This window comes from Chinchilla lanigera, unplaced genomic scaffold (assembly GCF_000276665.1).
Source record: "Chinchilla lanigera isolate Chin_1 unplaced genomic scaffold, ChiLan1.0 scaffold00029, whole genome shotgun sequence".
Lineage (NCBI taxonomy): Eukaryota > Metazoa > Chordata > Mammalia > Rodentia > Chinchillidae > Chinchilla > Chinchilla lanigera.
In genome coordinates this window covers 12,199,252-12,215,845 of record NW_004955430.1, presented here as the reverse complement: position 1 = coordinate 12,215,845, position 16,594 = coordinate 12,199,252, and the positions used below count along the sequence as shown (strand labels likewise).

The window sequence follows — 16,594 nt, the reverse complement described above, 5'->3', positions numbered from 1 at the left end:
TAGTAGAGAGGTTTGAGCTAGTAGTACTCAGGCAAAAACACAACATCCCTGAACCAAAACATAAAATACTTCAAAACCAAACAGATCTGATATTACACATGGTTCACCACCACCCCCATTCCACAATGGAAAATCCAATGGTTGTTTCATTTTTGATGTTTTTTTTTTTTTTTGAAACGGTCTTGCTATGTACTGCAGGCAGGCCTTGAACTTAACTATGTAGCCCAGACTAACCTCGAACTCGCAGCGATCCTCCTGCGGCCTTCCAAGTGCTGGGATTACAGGCATGCCTGGCTTTCAAACATCTTCAGTTCAAACTTCAAAAACTTCAATGTAGTAAGTTATTTTATACAACCCACCTACTATTACCGGTTTTTTTTTTGGTACCTTGAATCGAACTCAGGACCTTGCACTTGCCAGGCAGGCACTTATGCCAGTGATCTATAACCCCAGCCTCTAGTTTTTTTGAAAAAATTGTACCACTTCTACTGGAAGCATCCCAATGTATTGTATGTACATTCATAGAAATAAAATACTTAAATTGATTTACAATATCTAAGGCTGAGAGCCCTGTAGAAAATACATAAGGTTTAAGAAAATACTTGACTCAGAGGAAATGAAGATATCCTTTATACTGAAAGTTGTAGACATAGATTGTTTTTTTGTTTTTGTTTTTGTTTTGGTACCGCAAATCAAACTCAGGACCTAGCACTTGCAGGCAGGTGCTGTGCCGCTGAGCTATATCCCTGGCCCTATACATAAATTATTATAAGAAGCTTTTTTAAAACAATTTTAAGATCTGCAAAGTGCACTACACACTGTAAGAAAATTGTTCATGAAAACAGGATGTAGTGGTACTTACCTATAATCCATCCCAGCATTCTCAGAAGCTGTGGCAGAAATATTGCAAGCTTGAGCCCAGCTTGAGCAAGTTATCAACTCTATCTCAAAATAAAAATTTTTTAAAAAGTCCAGGGTTGTAGCTCAATGCAAAGGCCTTGAGTTCAATTCCGAGTACCACATAACAACAAAAAATGTTCATGCTTACTATTACTATCATGCTGAAACATACCTGATTTGTAGCGCTGAAAGATTTAAAATACTTAATACAAGCGCCTGCCTGGCAAGCGCAAGGTCGTGAGTTCGGTTCCCGGTACCGGAGAAAAACCAAAAAAAAAAATAAATAAATAAAAAATAAAAAATAAAAAATAAAATACTTAATACATGTGTTTTAACATACTCAGGAGCAAATGTTGTCAGTACATGTTTCGCTACTTTTAACTGTCATCTTTATTTAATATCCCATTTACTACTATGTGCATAACTTGCTGAAAATTAGCAAAGTTTAGATTTAGCAATAACTGAGATTACTAACATGTTTCTCTGCTCCAGTTCCTGTTTTGTCCACCTCTATTATTGTTGTAGCCTATTAAAGTGGTACATAGTGCTACGCAGTTAAACCTTACGTTGGCTTTCTTGAATATTTGTACCCATCTTAAGTGATACTGGGTGAAAAGTATAGAAGAGAGACTATTGGTTGAGTGACCTAATCCAGTAAATTAATAATTTTTAAAAAGCTGAAAAATAGGGGCTGGGGATTTAGCTCAGTGGCAAAGCGCCTGCCTGGCAAGCGCAAGGTCATGAGTTCGGTTCCCGGTACCGGAGAAGAACAAAAACCAAAAAAAAAAAAAAAAAAGTCTGAAAAATAAAACTCAAATATGTATAATGCCTCTGAATGAATACTATAATCTCATGCACTAAAAGTTTGCCATGAACATCATAAAAAGCATAAATAATAATGGCATCAAAATAATAAACTGGGTGTGGTGGTACATGCCTGTGGTCCCAACTATGGGACACTAAGACTGGAGAATTGCTTGAGCCCTCAAGTTCAGGTCAGCCGGGACAACATAGCAAGATCCCTTTTCAAAATAAGAAAAAAATTTAAAAGGGCTGGGGATGCACCTCAGTGGTAGAGCACTTGCCTAGCATTCATGAGACCCTGGGTTTAATTCTCAGTACTACCAAAATAAATAAAAATAAACATTTCTCGTAATGTCTAGACAGCGGTGGTGAACTTATGGCACACCTGCCACAGCAAGCTGTTTTTTTATCATTGAAAGCTCTAAAAGGCTTACCATCATTGGTGTAGAATATAAGTCTTCAATGAGTGTCTGTTAAAGAATTAGTGACATATTATGGACTGTATGGGTTGGAGATCATATTCAATAATATTTCCCTATGAGTGGCTGAGAGTTACATGTCAAAAATATTAAGGAGATTTTACAGCTTTGGATTTTTCAAAAGAGGCATTGTGCTATAGACATGAGTGATTCTGACATCTGTTTTGTTTTTTGTTTTTTGAGAGGGGTTCATTGTGTTGCCCAGGCTGACCTCAACCTCATGATTGCCCTGCCTCAGCCTCCTGAGTAGCGGGGATTACAGGTGCACAGCACAGTGCCCAGATATTGAGATTTTAGAGCTGCAAAATCAAAAGTATCACCAGGTTAGTTAGCAGACTACTTTGAGTTAATTCCAGTTAAGTTACTACTTAATTCCTTACGAACAACTTACGTTTTCAATTTTTAATTTATATTTAATATTATCTCTGAGAAAAGTATTTTCTGTTGTTTTCAATTTGTAGGCAGAAGATGGCCAAGGAAAGGTGCCAGAAAAAGTCCTTTCAAGATAGTCTTGAAGACATAAAGAAGCGAATGAAAGAGAAAAGGAATAAAAACTTGGCAGAGATTGGCAAACGCAGATCCTTTATACCTGCACCATGCCAAGTTATTAGTAAGAGCTGTTTATGTTGTCCTTTTACATCACTTACTAAGTTTAGATTCAGTACCTGATAAATTTATTTTATCCCCTTTTAGCCAACACTGGTGCACTGCTGAAAAATTACCAAGATAACAACAGAATGCTAGTTTTAGCTTTGGAAAATGAAAAATCCAAAGTAAGAGAAGCCCAGGATATCATCCTACAGCTAAGAAAAGAATGTTACTACCTTACATGTCAGCTGTATGCACTGAAAGAAAAACTTACTTCACAACAAACAGAAGATACTGCTCAGGTATTTTTATTACAAAGGCTGAATTTCTTAGGGGAGAGATTTAATCAGTGAATGAAAAGCTTAGATCAATTTATAAGTTAAATTAATTGTGGACAACTCTGTTATTACTGACTTGATTAAAATATCCTCCTGGCTCTCGCACAGGTATTTTATATGACCAGTTAAGAAAGCTTCAAGCATATAGATAAACAAAGATTATTACTGCTTTTACTTGGGTTTGAAAGCAGGTAGCAGGACAACATGCAGAAAAAATGGTTTAGCCTTTTGCACTGCTAGTCGTGTTTTGAATGCTTAATTACATGAGTCAGAGGTAGGACAACTAAGATAACAGTCTGAAAGTGTTTGCTGAGGTAAACTAGTCCAGAACTTTAAATCACTGCCATGTTAAATTTATCTTTCCTAGGGAAGGAACAACTGGGATGAGGGAAAGGAGAAAAAGAAGGAAAAATACGTGTGTGTCTGTGTGTGTGTATATATATGTATATAGAAGGATAGCTGGGATAATTTTACTGCTGATGTCTATTGGCTTATTAAAAGGAACAATTAATGCTTACATTTTTTTTGACCAATTTGATATTCTTATATCTGGTAATCTGAACAACTAATTTGAAGACAACAATATGCAATATCACAACCATTGGTCAATTCCTACCATCATGTCTAGTGAAGTTCTATATTGTGTCTAATATTTTCTTTTATGTTTTTATTCTCCTTAATGATTTGATCAATCTTCCATTCTTACATCTGGTAATCTGAGGAACTTCATTGAAGATAACAATATGTAATATAACAACCACTGTTAATTCCTATCATTTTGTTTTGAAACCCTGTATCATTTTTATTATGTTTGTATTGTTTTGTTTTTGTCTATGTTGTCATTATTTTTTTATTCTCCTTAAAATAAAACAAATTATCTATGTAGTTTTGCTATATCCAGTAAGATTTTATGAGAAATACCTTCATTTGGCCTTAGGGAGTAACTAAGTGCTTTCAGAGAATCGTTTTTAACCTAGTTGGCTAAATAAGAAAGAGTATATACCTCAGACAACATTTGGCTGACCACATTTTTCATCTGATTTTGTTTGCACGAAGGTCATAAGCAGGGGTGTAAATGCGGCCTTGCCAGCCAAAATATGACAGACGTGGGCAAAGTTTGTCCTAGGACATTCTTTTGTTTCACCGTGAGAAGTCTGAGAAGAGTGCCGATGCGCCTGTTCCTCTTCCCTCTGCTCAGAAGCTGCTGCCAGGGAAATTGGATGGAGGACAGCGTGGAGAGCGCCAGTGTTAGTAGGGCAGTTTGCTTTCTCCCAAGTGGCCATCCATTTGCTGTGCCAGTGAAGAGCGTACACTGGCATTTAGGCCAGAAGGTCAGATAAAAAAGCCAAACTATAGTGATGGGGATGGCACATCCCCATCAGGGGCCATGAGAGAGGAATTGAAGTCACTGCTGTATTGACAGCGGAAGTGAGAAAGAGTTCTTCCTTCCTTGTAACTAAAAATGATTCTTCATTTCAACTACATGTGATAAAGACACATGTGTAATATACATGTAGTATGTACATATATAGTTGAATTGCCTTTATGAAGATTAGCTATGATTTCTGCACTTTTGCATAACTTAGATTTTTTTTTTATTTCTTCTGAATATAATCTTTTTTAGTTTTTTCATTTCCTTGTCCAGTCTTAGTAGGAGGAAAAGCCCTCCAAAGGCATATCAGACTTCCTCCTCCCTTCCAAACTTTTGCTAAAACACACAGCAGTATGAAATGAATACTCAAAAAAATTACAAAACGGTGGTAGGAGGGATCCTAGTACTGCAGGCCCTTTAAAATTTATCTTTTTTTTTTTTTTTAGTATTTATGAAAATGTGTTTGTTGCTGAGCACGTGCAGTCTTGGCATTTGAAACATCAAAGTTTATTTTCTGTCATATGCTTATTATATGTATTTCTCATTTTCAACCATCATTTCACACTTGTGTTTCAATGTTTAAGTCAACTTTAATGTGATAGAAAAGCTAAAGTGGGTCTTTCTAATAATGTTATAGTATAGTTCAGTATTCTTTTCTCCTGTATTTACCTTGCATAATAATGCTGTTTGATGTCAAATTGAAAAGTTTTAGAGAATTAATTTCCAGCTGGGCATGGTGACTCAGGCCTGTAATCCCAGCACTCTGGAAGGCTAAGGCAGGAAGATTCCAGCTTAAAGCCCAGATTGGGTAGCTTAATGATTTAGCAAGACTTTATTTTTTAAAAATAAAAAAGAGCTGGGGATATTGCTCACTGGACAGGCCCCTCTCCAAAGAAAGATTTTCCAGTTATTTTATTTCTGATAAAGTTTTAGCCTATTCGTTATAAAGTCAATATATTGTAAGTTCATCAGATTTCAAAAATCACAAGTTAAATTAGCATGATCTTCTGAATTAGACGGGAACTCTTATCTCTGACACAGAGCTACAAATCTCCTTCTGTCTATTCCTTACTTTTGTTTTCTCCTTCTGTCTATTCCTGTGCTCCCCGTGTCCCTTCTTGTTACAGTGGCAGAACTATCTGCTCCTCTGAAGAGCCTCCCTCCATGTGTGTCAGATTCCCTTCCCTCACCTTCAGAATTTCATTCCTAGAAATTTGTTCTCCCTGTGCCTCTCTACTGCATCATCTGGCCATCATATAAATGTGCTTTGGTATCTGTTGCTTAAAAGGAAAAGCAAATAAATGAAGCCTCTCCTTGTCCCATACAGCATCTGTCTCATGTCTCTGCTTTTCTTCACAGCAGAACCCTCCCAAAAATAACAGTGTAGTCACTATCTTCATTTCTCCAGTTTCTATTCACGTTTCAAATTTTTGTGGTGGTGGCAGTACCAGGGGTTAAACTCAGGGCCTTTGCACTAACCTATACCCCAGCTTTTGTGTGGTTTCGTTTGGTTTAGTTTGGTCTGGTCCTTTCCAGTCCAGTCCGGTCCGGTCCAGTCCAGTACAGTCCATATGTCACTAAATTGCCTAGGCTGGGATCTAATTTACAATCCTCCTGCTTCAGCCTCCTAGAGTGCTGGATTTAGAGGCATGTGCCACCACATGCAGCTTTCAAACCATTCCTTTCTTACTAAATAATTTTTTAGGGCTGGGTGGAGTGGTGAACACCTGTAATCCCAGGACTCTGGAGGCTGAGACAAGAGAATCACTGCAAGTTCAAGGCCAGCCTGGGCTACACAGTGAGTTCAAGGCCAGCCTGAACTACATAGTGAGACCCTGTCATTGTTGGGAGGCTGACACAGGAGGGTCACTGAAAGTTTGAAGCCAGCCTGGACTACAAGTCAGTTCAAGACCAACCTGGAACACATAGCTAGACCCTGTCTCAAAAAAAGCCCGTAATCATATTTTTATTATTTATTACTTAGTTTGCAGTACATAGTGATGATATTCCATGTAAGGAGTGGTACATGTATATAACACATCCATTCTTACCCTGCTTCTGTCCCTACCATCCTGTTGTTACTGTGTATCAAGGTTACCGAAACCTCATTACCAAAGTCAGTGGTCACTCCTACTTCTCACCCTCGCAGTAACATACAGCAGAGACGACTGTGCATTTGTACACTTTAATCCCTTCATTCTCTTGACATCATACTTACCTGGTTTTAGCCAGGCGTGGTGGCGCATGCCTGTAATGCCAGCACTCGGGAGGCTGAGGCAGGAGGATTGTTGCGAGTTCCAGACTATCCTGGGATACAAAGTGAGCTGAAGGCCAGCCTGAACTGCATAGTGAGACCCTGTCTCAAAAAGATTAAAAAAAAAACCAAAACTACTTCCCTAGTTTCCTTTCAACCTCCTGACTGTTCAATCTTAGTCTTCTCTGCTTAGCTACTACTTAGTATCTCCACTTCGGCACTTATGGAGGATCTCAAACTTCATATAATCCATAACTGTTTTTTCCTGTCCCAAACATTGTATACTTGCACTCCCTCTGTAATTCTTACTCATAAAGGGATGCACTCACCTGCTTAAGCCAAAACCGTAAGAAGCTTCCTTCCCCTTTGTTGTCCTCACTTCTATCGCTATTGAGTTCTTGTTCACTATTCATTGTCTCGGGGCCTTCCAGTGGGCCTCACCGCCACATCATGTCTTGCTTGATTTCTCTGAGGATTTTTTAACTCGCTGGCTCCTTTTTTGTTTTTGTTCTTTTGAGACCGGGTCTCACTGTGTAGTTCAGGCTGGTCTTGAACTCACTGTGTACCCCTGGCCAGCCCTGGACTTGCAGCATTCCTCCTGCCTCAGCCTCCTGGGTGCTGGAATTACAGGTGTGTACCGCCTCATCCAGCTCCCTTGGTTCCTTTCATCCCATGTTTCACACAGCAGCCAAACTGATCTTTTTCCATCTTTTCATTTGATTTTCCTGCTTAGTATTTGTGCCTTCCCATCACACTGAGATTAAATTCCACACTTGCGGCTCTCAAGGCCCCCCATTATCTGACCTCTGAGTGTACATCTCCTACTAGTGCCAGTGACCGTGTTCTAGTCACATCAACCTTTCTGTCTGGAAAGACAACGAAGTTTGCCTGTGGCATTTTTATTTGCTGTTTCTACTGCTTCTTCTTCCTTGTACTTTTTCAGTGGCTGATTACTTTGCAGTCTTCAGGTCAAATACAATCTTTTAGGAAAAAAGTCTTCTAACCTGTTTATTCTCTGTTATTTCACTCTGGTATTTCATTCATAGCACATACAGCTATCTAAAATTTATATATCTGTTTTCTTTTTAATTTTCTCTCCCTACACTAGGATGTAAGTTTCAAGAGGATAGGATTTTATCTTTTAGTTGTTCAAATTCCGGTTCCTAAAACGGCATGGCACTATAATAGACAGTCAGTAGGTGTGTATTGTTGAATAAATGAATGCTTTGTCGTAAATACTTCAGTTGAAACAGTGTTTTCTTCTATTTTAATGCATTAACAGAACCAGGAAGTATGTGTCTCAGGAATGGACTCCAATAATGATGACAACCCCAGGGACTTATTTGCAAAGGATTTACCGTTAGTATTCAATTCATTACTATGATTATTAATACTAAGATTGATTTAAGTCTCTGGTCCATTTGTGAAAGGAAATTTAGTCATACTGACTCTCACATTTGGAGTCAGATGGTCTCTCTCTCTCTACTGAGAATATATAATCTGGTTTAGGGAAAAAGAATATGTATTTCACACACCTGGCACACACTGATGCAATTTCTTACCTGTGAATTTCTTACCTTACTCCACATACCATCTTCTTTTGGATCCAGTACACATTATGTTTGCTTGTGAATTAGAGATTTAATCACAGATCTTAAGTACACATTTCGGTGAGTCTGACTAAGACATACACCCATAAAACCGAAGACATAGTAAAGACACAGTGCTCTGCCCTCATCCTAGCTCAGGGCTTCCCAGTCTTCGTACCTTGGGCATTGTGAGCCAAGTGATTATTTGTCCATCCATTGTGGGGTTTTGGACCATTTTTTTACCTCTACCCATTCGTTGCCAGTAATATCCCCCTCCCCAGTTCTGAGAAGCAAAATGACTTCAAGTATTACCAAATCCCTGGAAAGGATAGTTACCCCCAGGTAAGAACTATGGCCATAGGCAATTCCCTGGCATCCCATGCAAATCTATCCTCTGTTCACTCATGTAACAAAAAATATGTTTTCTTTTCATCATTAATAGCTTTTAAACTTACAATTGAAGACCTGGCAAAATATATTATGAACAAAAAGCAAGGCAGAAATCAAGTTTTCATAAGATTTCTAAAGTAATTATTAGTTACTGCAGCTCTGTGTTGCCTAAACATATATTTAATTTTTGACATCTAGAGCAGAAAATTCTGTATACAGAATAAAGCATAAAACTCCAATTGGGATGAATTGCCAGTAATAGGTTTTGAGAATAAAGAAAAGTTCTTGTCTCATGAACCAGAGAACAACTGTGTTTAAGAACCTCAGAAGAGTTCCATGGTCGGTACCATATGTTACTGACAAATCACAGCTCTGCTAATGACAAAGCAAGCTAGCTCTAAAGACTTGAGCAACCAGCTGGGCGTGGTGGCGCACACCTATAATTCTAGTACCCTGGAGGCTGAGGCAGGAGGAATGTTGTGAATTCAAGGCCAGCCTGTGCTACAAAGTGAGTTCAAGACTAGCCTGAACTGCATAGTGAGACCGTGTCTCAAAAAGACCAAAAAAAAAAAGACTTTAGCAACAAGACTGCATGTTTAAAGACTAAACCAATTTGGGTTGGCTCTTTCTCCAGTTAAATGAAATTGAATCATGCCATATTTTCAGGCAGAACTGTGTGACTTGATATTAGTGGGAGTTGAATGTCAGTCATAACAAATCAGCCTTCATGTAGTTACCATAAGTATTTCTTGTTTCCTTTTATACAAAACAGATGTATTGAGTTGGAATGGGATTATGAAATGATACTAAAGGATTATGAAATGATACTAAATGATACTGATACTTAAAATTTAGGAAAATTTTCATTTTTTTTAATATAATTTATAAGTATATTTCTGTTTTTCATTGGCATTTTCTAAGGCAAGATCCTCTTCAAGAAACTGGCCTTCCAGGACATGGAGAATCACTCCAAACAGAAGGTAATTCAAGTAAAAATCTGAAAATATACTTGGAGAAAAGTAAACATAACTGGACTTCTCTAATTCTGCTTTGATTTTAACTTTGTAAATGTGTTCATCTGCTATTCTCAAGGCAAATCAGTTTATTTTACATAATAGTAATATAAGTGAAAATAATATCAATTTAAATTACATCCATCCATCATGCCAAATCTGTAACCAGAAATCCTGACTATATGGCTATAATTTACTAAGCCTTACTATGTGTAAACCTCTGTGTTAGGCATTTTATATACATTGTCTCATTTAATTCTCACAATGACCTGCAAACATACGTATAACCAGTTTCATTTTATATAGACTCACAGAAGTAAAACATTGCAAGAAATAATCCAGATGGTAAGAAAGAGGATTTAAACTCAAATCTGAACTCCATGCCATTCTTGCTATTTTTAAATAGGTGTGTCGGTTTTCAAATATCTGCTTTGAAGAAGGGCAGTACTGGCATAAGCAAACGTACATGAAGAGCCCACTTTTCCTATAAGTACATTATACTTCTTACCTGAAAAGCCTTTCAGTTATCCAAATTTTACTAATTTTTCAAAGAACAATTTAGCACCCCCGTTCATGTGTTTGTCCTACTTTGGAACCTGAAGTTCTGTTCCTCTGACTCTATGCTCAAAGTAATCATTTTTCTTCAAACCTTTGAACAAGGAGCACATAAAACCTATACTGAAATATTTTTAAAGATTTTTTAAAATTCTTAGACAAGTTAAATATAACCATCAGTTGATTACTGACAGATAAATAGATGGCAAGTCTTCCAGATTATTATTTATTTAAAATGACAGTAGATACATTATAGAATGATGTTTATGCAACTTTGAATCCTAAGATTCAAAGATTCTTGAAAATGACATTCCAAAAAGTAAAACTGTTTCTCATTTATTTTTTTTTTAAATTCCTAGAGCAAGTACTTTCTACTTCTCAAGACACAGTGGGATCTGCTTTTGATTCAGGTGAAGCTAAGCCTACTACTGATGTCTTACCCAGAACTGTATCACTCCGTCGCCACATAAAGGAGCATTTTAATACTCTAAGTCAATTTGATACTTTGGATGATTTTGAAACCAGTCACTTGGAAGGGCAGTCTTTTGAATTGGAAAGAAACAGGTATGTAGACCCAGTAGGAAACATGCACATATCAAAAAGTGAAGAAAAAAATGTCTGTCAGTGGAACAAAGACAAAATGAATTTATCACCAAGGCTGACTCAACCAGGAAAATTTACCAAAATGAAAGAGGTCATTTTAGAATCTAAATCTGAAGTAAAAAGTAAACATACAGAGGTACAGCTTAAAAAAAGAGAGAAAAGAAAAGCTAACAGAAGAAAATTGAAGTTTACATCAAAGTATAAAGGGAACAAAAGTAAAAATAAGAAAACTGTGTGCTCTCAAAAATTGGATCAATCTGTCAGTTCCACTGATGCTTACAATTTTAATTTGGAAGAGGGCGTTCATCTCACTCCTTTCCGACAAAAAACAAACACTGATTCTGTCAGAGAAGAAATCAGCAGTAAGTCTGAAGTGAGCATCTGTGAATCCAGCAGTTCTGGAGACGATTCTGATGATCTCTATGTACCCCACTGCAAGTATACTCCGAATCGCACAAGCATATCAGATAGACCCGTCACCAGGCCTCGATCAAAAAGAGCGCTAGAACACGCAGATGAACAAAAGGTGGAGGATTCAAAGCCAACAAAAACTCCTCCTAGTAAGTGATCTTGTTTGCCTGCATTTTTAATATTTATGGTAAATGATCGCTCCTGAGCTTATATACTATACTTCACCATCTGTTTCTCTGGGGGAGGTTGGAGACCATCTGTGTCTGGGGGTAGCTACAATCTGACTAGGTAGTGGGGGGCAGGGAGTACAAATCACACTTGTGTCACTCTGACCTACTTCAAGCAAATTAGAATATTTAGCAACAAATATTGCTTGTCATGGAGATAACATTTTCATCTTCAGGAAGTGAGACTTCCTAGGTTTGGGGTGGGGGGCTTGAAGGGGTGGGATGGGGGGAGTGTTTGTGAAATTATGCTGAAAATGAAATCAGACTTGAATCCGTGACTTGGCATTTGAATGGCTTGCTTTATGTTTAACAGGAGCTGTGATGTAAAACAACTGTCTAGCTAATGAGGGTACACTGAGACCAAGAAACTTTGTGCTCAGCTGGCCCACTTATTTGTAAGACAATTAAATCTGGCTTTTATTCAATCAAAAATGGGTGTGGTTGCAGTGTTGGTAAAATATCCTGCACCTGCCCACAAAGATTCTCATCTGGAAATTTTAGTTGTTATCATAAAACTAGCATTTTTAAACATGTTAAAAATCATTCTTGGGGCCAGTGATATAGCTCAGCAGCACAGTGCCTGCCTGGCAAGTGCAAGGTCCTGAGTTTGATTCCTGGCATCAAAAAACAACAAAAAATCATTCTTAAAATATTGTCCATTAATAGTATTTCATTCTTCTTCAGAACAATTCTGAGTCATCATGTTCACTATTTATAGGGAAATTAAAGCCCAAAAAAGTGAATCACATTTCCTAGTCAACCAGTTCAGCAATGGTAGCTTACCATTTTGACTCAAGGTCTTACTATGTAGTTCAGGCTGGCCTTAAACTTGGTATGTAGAACTGGCTAGCCTCAAACTCCCAGCAGTCCTACCTCAGCCTCTCAAGTACTGGGATTACTGGGATTACAGGCATGCGCCACCATGCCGGGCTAAGAATTCGCATCTTTTTAACAAGTTTCTCCTATGAATTCATACACATTAAAGTTTTGGAACCATTACAGCAACTGATTTAATAGGTTGCTTGTACATATTTTTCAAACTAAAAATTAGGATAATTAATGTAATACATACAGTACGCTACTGGTGACAAAAAAGAGACTGAAACCCAGCTAACCCTGGAGCATATGGATGATTAATATAAAATCATCTCACAGTTACAACTCAGTTTTTCTTGAGATACAATTTGCTTTTTAAAGCAATTTAAGACTGTTTGTCTGGGCTGGGGGTTTAGCTCAGGGGCACAGCGCCTGCCAGGCAAGCGCAACGTCGTGAGTTCAGTTCCCAGTACCAGAAAAAAACAAAAAAAAAAAGACTGTCTATCAGGAACATCCTTGCTCGGTGTTGGATACCTACCTCCCAATACTGCATAAATGTAGCTCCAAAGTAAAGTAACTTGTATGTTTATGTAGGAAAAACACTGGTAACTTTTTAACATTATGAGCTTTACTAGAAGGAACACATTTTATCCTGGATTTCACAGCGGGTGTGATTTAGAATTCTTGTTTATTTAACAGAAAAAGTTTAAGTGGCTTTACAAGACTATAGGATCTAGGCATGGTGGCGCACTCCTGTAATCCCAGCCCTTGGGAGGCTGAGGCAGGATCACTGCAAGTTCGGGGCCAGCCTGGGCTACAAACTGAGTTCAAGGCCAGCCTGAATTGCATAGCGAAATGAAACCCTGTCTCAAAAACAAACAAACAAACAAAAAAGGACTATTGGAAATCACTTGATCATAAGGTAAGGTGTTATAAGAGATAGAGAGGGCTGCATGATTCTCAGTAGCAAGGTGTAGCTAAAATGAAATTTCATACTTTATTTTAAATTACTGAGCCGGGCATGGTGGCACATGCCTGTAATCCCAGCACTCAGGAGGCTGAGGCAGGAGGATCATTGCAAGTTTGAGATTAGCCTGGGCTACAAAGTGAGCTCAAAGACAGCCTGAACTGCATAGCAAGACCCTATTTCAAAAAGAATTAATGAATGAATGAATAAAATAAATAAATTAACAAATGAACAGATTACCCCTAAGCTACCAGAGAAGAATGTTAAGTCTTAATAAAATTTCCTGACCTATAATCCCGACACTGGGAGACCAAGGCAGGAAGGTTGCCAGTTCAAGTACAGCCTGGTCAGTTCAGCAAGATTTTGCTTAAAATTCTAAAAAGAGGGAAAAAAGGGACTAAGAATGTAATTCAGTGTGAAGGCCCTGGATTCAGTACCCAGTACTGCAACAAAAGAAAATTAAAGTAAAAACAAAAATAAAGTGTCTTATTATATCAGCTCTTGTGTCTACCATAATTAATATTTCAACACTACCTGGCCTGAAAGAGACAGAAAAAAATAGTGGAGAGGTTTTTAAAATCTGTATTATGCCAGATTTTATGTACATTTAAGGTATGTGAGTAGAATTTTATTTCTGTGAATTTTTCTTGGAACCATGTTCACTAAAAATTGTTTCTGTAGGTGCAACACCTAAGACTCGCCCATCACCTTCATCCCAAAATTGTAGCCTGAAGGATATCACCAATGTTCTCTTGTTTCCCGAAAGAAAAACCAGGAGACTTTCTCTTTCTCCAAGAAAGGAAAGCACACCCATGTGTCTCCCCAAGCGCAGGTGCACGAGCAGCGTGAACTATAAGGAGCCAACACTAGCTTCGTAAGTATCTGTGGGAACTCGTTTGTAGAGAGAGATGTGGGAAGAGTGAAGTTACGGGACATCATTCAAGAATGAGTCTAATCTGAACTGTAAAAATTTGATAGCTGAAGCAAGAATTGGCATATTTTTTAATAATTTTATACTGCAGAATAATACTGGGATACTTATAATTATGCTTAAAATCTCTTTTTACCCCTATAGGAAACTAAGAAGAGGAGACCCTTTCACAGATTTGTGTTTCTTGAATTCTCCTATTTTCAAGCACAAAAAGAATTCGAGATGTTCTAAAAAAAGTATAAAGCAAATACAGTAAATCTCTTTTTGGATGCTGCTTAAATGTATCCTACTTCCTTTTCTGTTGCTCCAATAGAGAATCTGTAAGATAGTGCACAAGTAGGTGGAACTATTGCCATAGAATATTCTCTTAGCAGGACCCTAAATCCGGAACATTTCTTTAGAACCATACTTTGTAATTGTTTGATTTCTTTATACTGCCTAAACCCTTTGATTTTACTCAAAATATACCAACATTTTAGAAATTATATAATTTTCTGGCATCTTTTATTTTTCCCTTAAGTGTGGGATACTAGAGTAATGTTTTTTAAAACTAGGATGGAGATCTTTTGTAAATCCTTATATAATTTTTGAGTAAAACAAATCTTTGACATTCTTAGAAGGTAGACCCTAAGTTTATGGATCGCTTATACTACTGTTGTATTTGATTCCTCAGATAAAAAGTTTACAAGTCACAATCAGAGAAACAGTGGCTGGTCAGGCTTATAATCCAGTTGAGGGAATAGTTATGGTCCCTGAGTAAATGTTCAGATTGCACCTTGAAAAAACCATACATTAACATGTCATGGACTCTCAGAGCTCCTTACTTCGGCAAAAACCTCAAATGTTAAATATATGAATACTAAGAGCTTTTCTCTGTTTTTGATCAGCCAATGAGAAGACATTAGTTCAATTCATGTTTGACATGTACACTTGTATGCACCTCTTTAAACTTGTAAATCGCTATAGTTGGTTCATTTTTAAAGAAGAATAAAATGTGTGTAAGATAAAGCTTGTGTTCTCCTTCTGTTCTTTAAATATCAGAGTATCTATCTGGCTGTCTGTTTAGCCTTCACTGCTCTCATCCTTGAACATTTCCTCTCCCCTCCCGCTTCACATGCTCTGTACTCCCTAACAAGAAACTGCTGGCGTCCAGCCTAACAGTTCTCCCTTCCACCTTTTCATGTCTCCAGCTCTCTGATCAACCAGTTCTAATTTCAGGCTGAGGACGTAGTTCAGTGATATGGTGCTAACAGCGCACACATGACACCCTAGACTTAATCCCCAGCACCAAAAATAATTTCTACTCTTACCTGACCTGAGGTGGTTGTTCTTGGGGGGAGGGGGGATGTTTGTTTTTGTTTTTTAAAACAGAGTCTCACTATGTCACCCAAGTTGGCCTTGAACTCCCTATGTAGCCCAGCCTGAACTTTAAATTGTATTTATGGCTATATTCATTTAGTAAAATAAATCAGACCCACATGTGTAAACGTCATATTGTCTCCCTAGTATAAGAAACTGGATGAGTAAATAAAATCCAAAAGGTGCAATAGATATTGTGAAAGGGAAAGAAATTGCTAAGGAAAGAAGAAAAGAAGGAAGGGAAAAAATTATACACACACACACACAATTACTAAGATAATGGTACTACTAACCATCAAGGCCAGTTGGTGTACATAACAAGTTGAAGGCCAGCCTAAACTACATAGTGAGACTATGCCTCAAATCAAAAAACGAAAAGCTCAGTTTTTCAGTATCAGTACATTTGGCTAATGGTTACCATATTGTGGGCTGCAAATGCAGAACATTTCCATCACCAGAAAACATGGTGACCACAGAATCACAGCCTTTGCATGTGTGTTGGAAACCTGAAGTTCATTCTCACCTGTGGCAGTATGGAAAGGTGCTTTGCAGAAGTATTGATAACTTGAGAGGTCTGTCTTGTACATTTTGAAATAACTGAACTTCTTTCGTTTTCCTACGGTCAAATGACATTGGATCTCTGTAATAGCTGAGGGTATAGCTCCGTGATAATTGTGTGCTTAGCATGTGGGAGGCCCTGGTTGTGATCCCCAACAACAAAAAGATAGTAAGAAAGAACTCTTAATAATTTGGTTATTTGTAAAGGAAATCTGATATGACTTTTAAATGGTTTTGTTGTGGTGGTGTTGCAATCATTTCTTCTTGTTTAGGTTTTTTTTCCAAAGAGCCTTATTATGTACTTTAGATCCTTATGTGGTATTGGAAGACAGCTGAGGCTGCGAGTTTTTGGGAGTTCGGGGGAATTTTTGGTGTTTTTGGTGCTGAGGATAGGCCTCATCCCTGCTAGGCAATCCCTCTGCCACTGAGCTACATCACTA

General features: G+C 37.8%; 1 protein-coding gene across 4 annotated transcripts in view; it reads left to right on the top strand.

Moving 5' to 3' along the window:
* Sgol1 (shugoshin-like 1 (S. pombe)) overlaps positions 1-15,245 on the top strand; it is a 16,245-nt gene extending 1,000 nt beyond the window's left edge. For 2 of the 4 annotated variants that reach the window (XM_005387467.2, XM_005387468.2), the window contains exons 2-8: positions 2,645-2,793; positions 2,877-3,073; positions 8,018-8,094; positions 9,636-9,694; positions 10,642-11,445; positions 13,988-14,180; positions 14,382-15,245. In XM_005387467.2, the coding sequence (XP_005387524.1) occupies positions 2,652-2,793; positions 2,877-3,073; positions 8,018-8,094; positions 9,636-9,694; positions 10,642-11,445; positions 13,988-14,180; positions 14,382-14,493 (1,584 nt within the window). In that variant the 5' untranslated portion in view covers positions 2,645-2,651 and the 3' untranslated portion in view covers positions 14,494-15,245. Of the gene's footprint in view, positions 1-251; positions 337-2,486; positions 2,507-2,644; positions 2,794-2,876; positions 3,074-8,017; positions 8,095-9,635; positions 9,695-10,641; positions 11,446-13,987; positions 14,181-14,381 lie in introns of those variants that run through there. The other 2 variants (XM_013515668.1, XM_013515669.1) reach the window with 2 other exon arrangements.
* Positions 15,246-16,594: the final 1,349 nt, after the last annotated feature.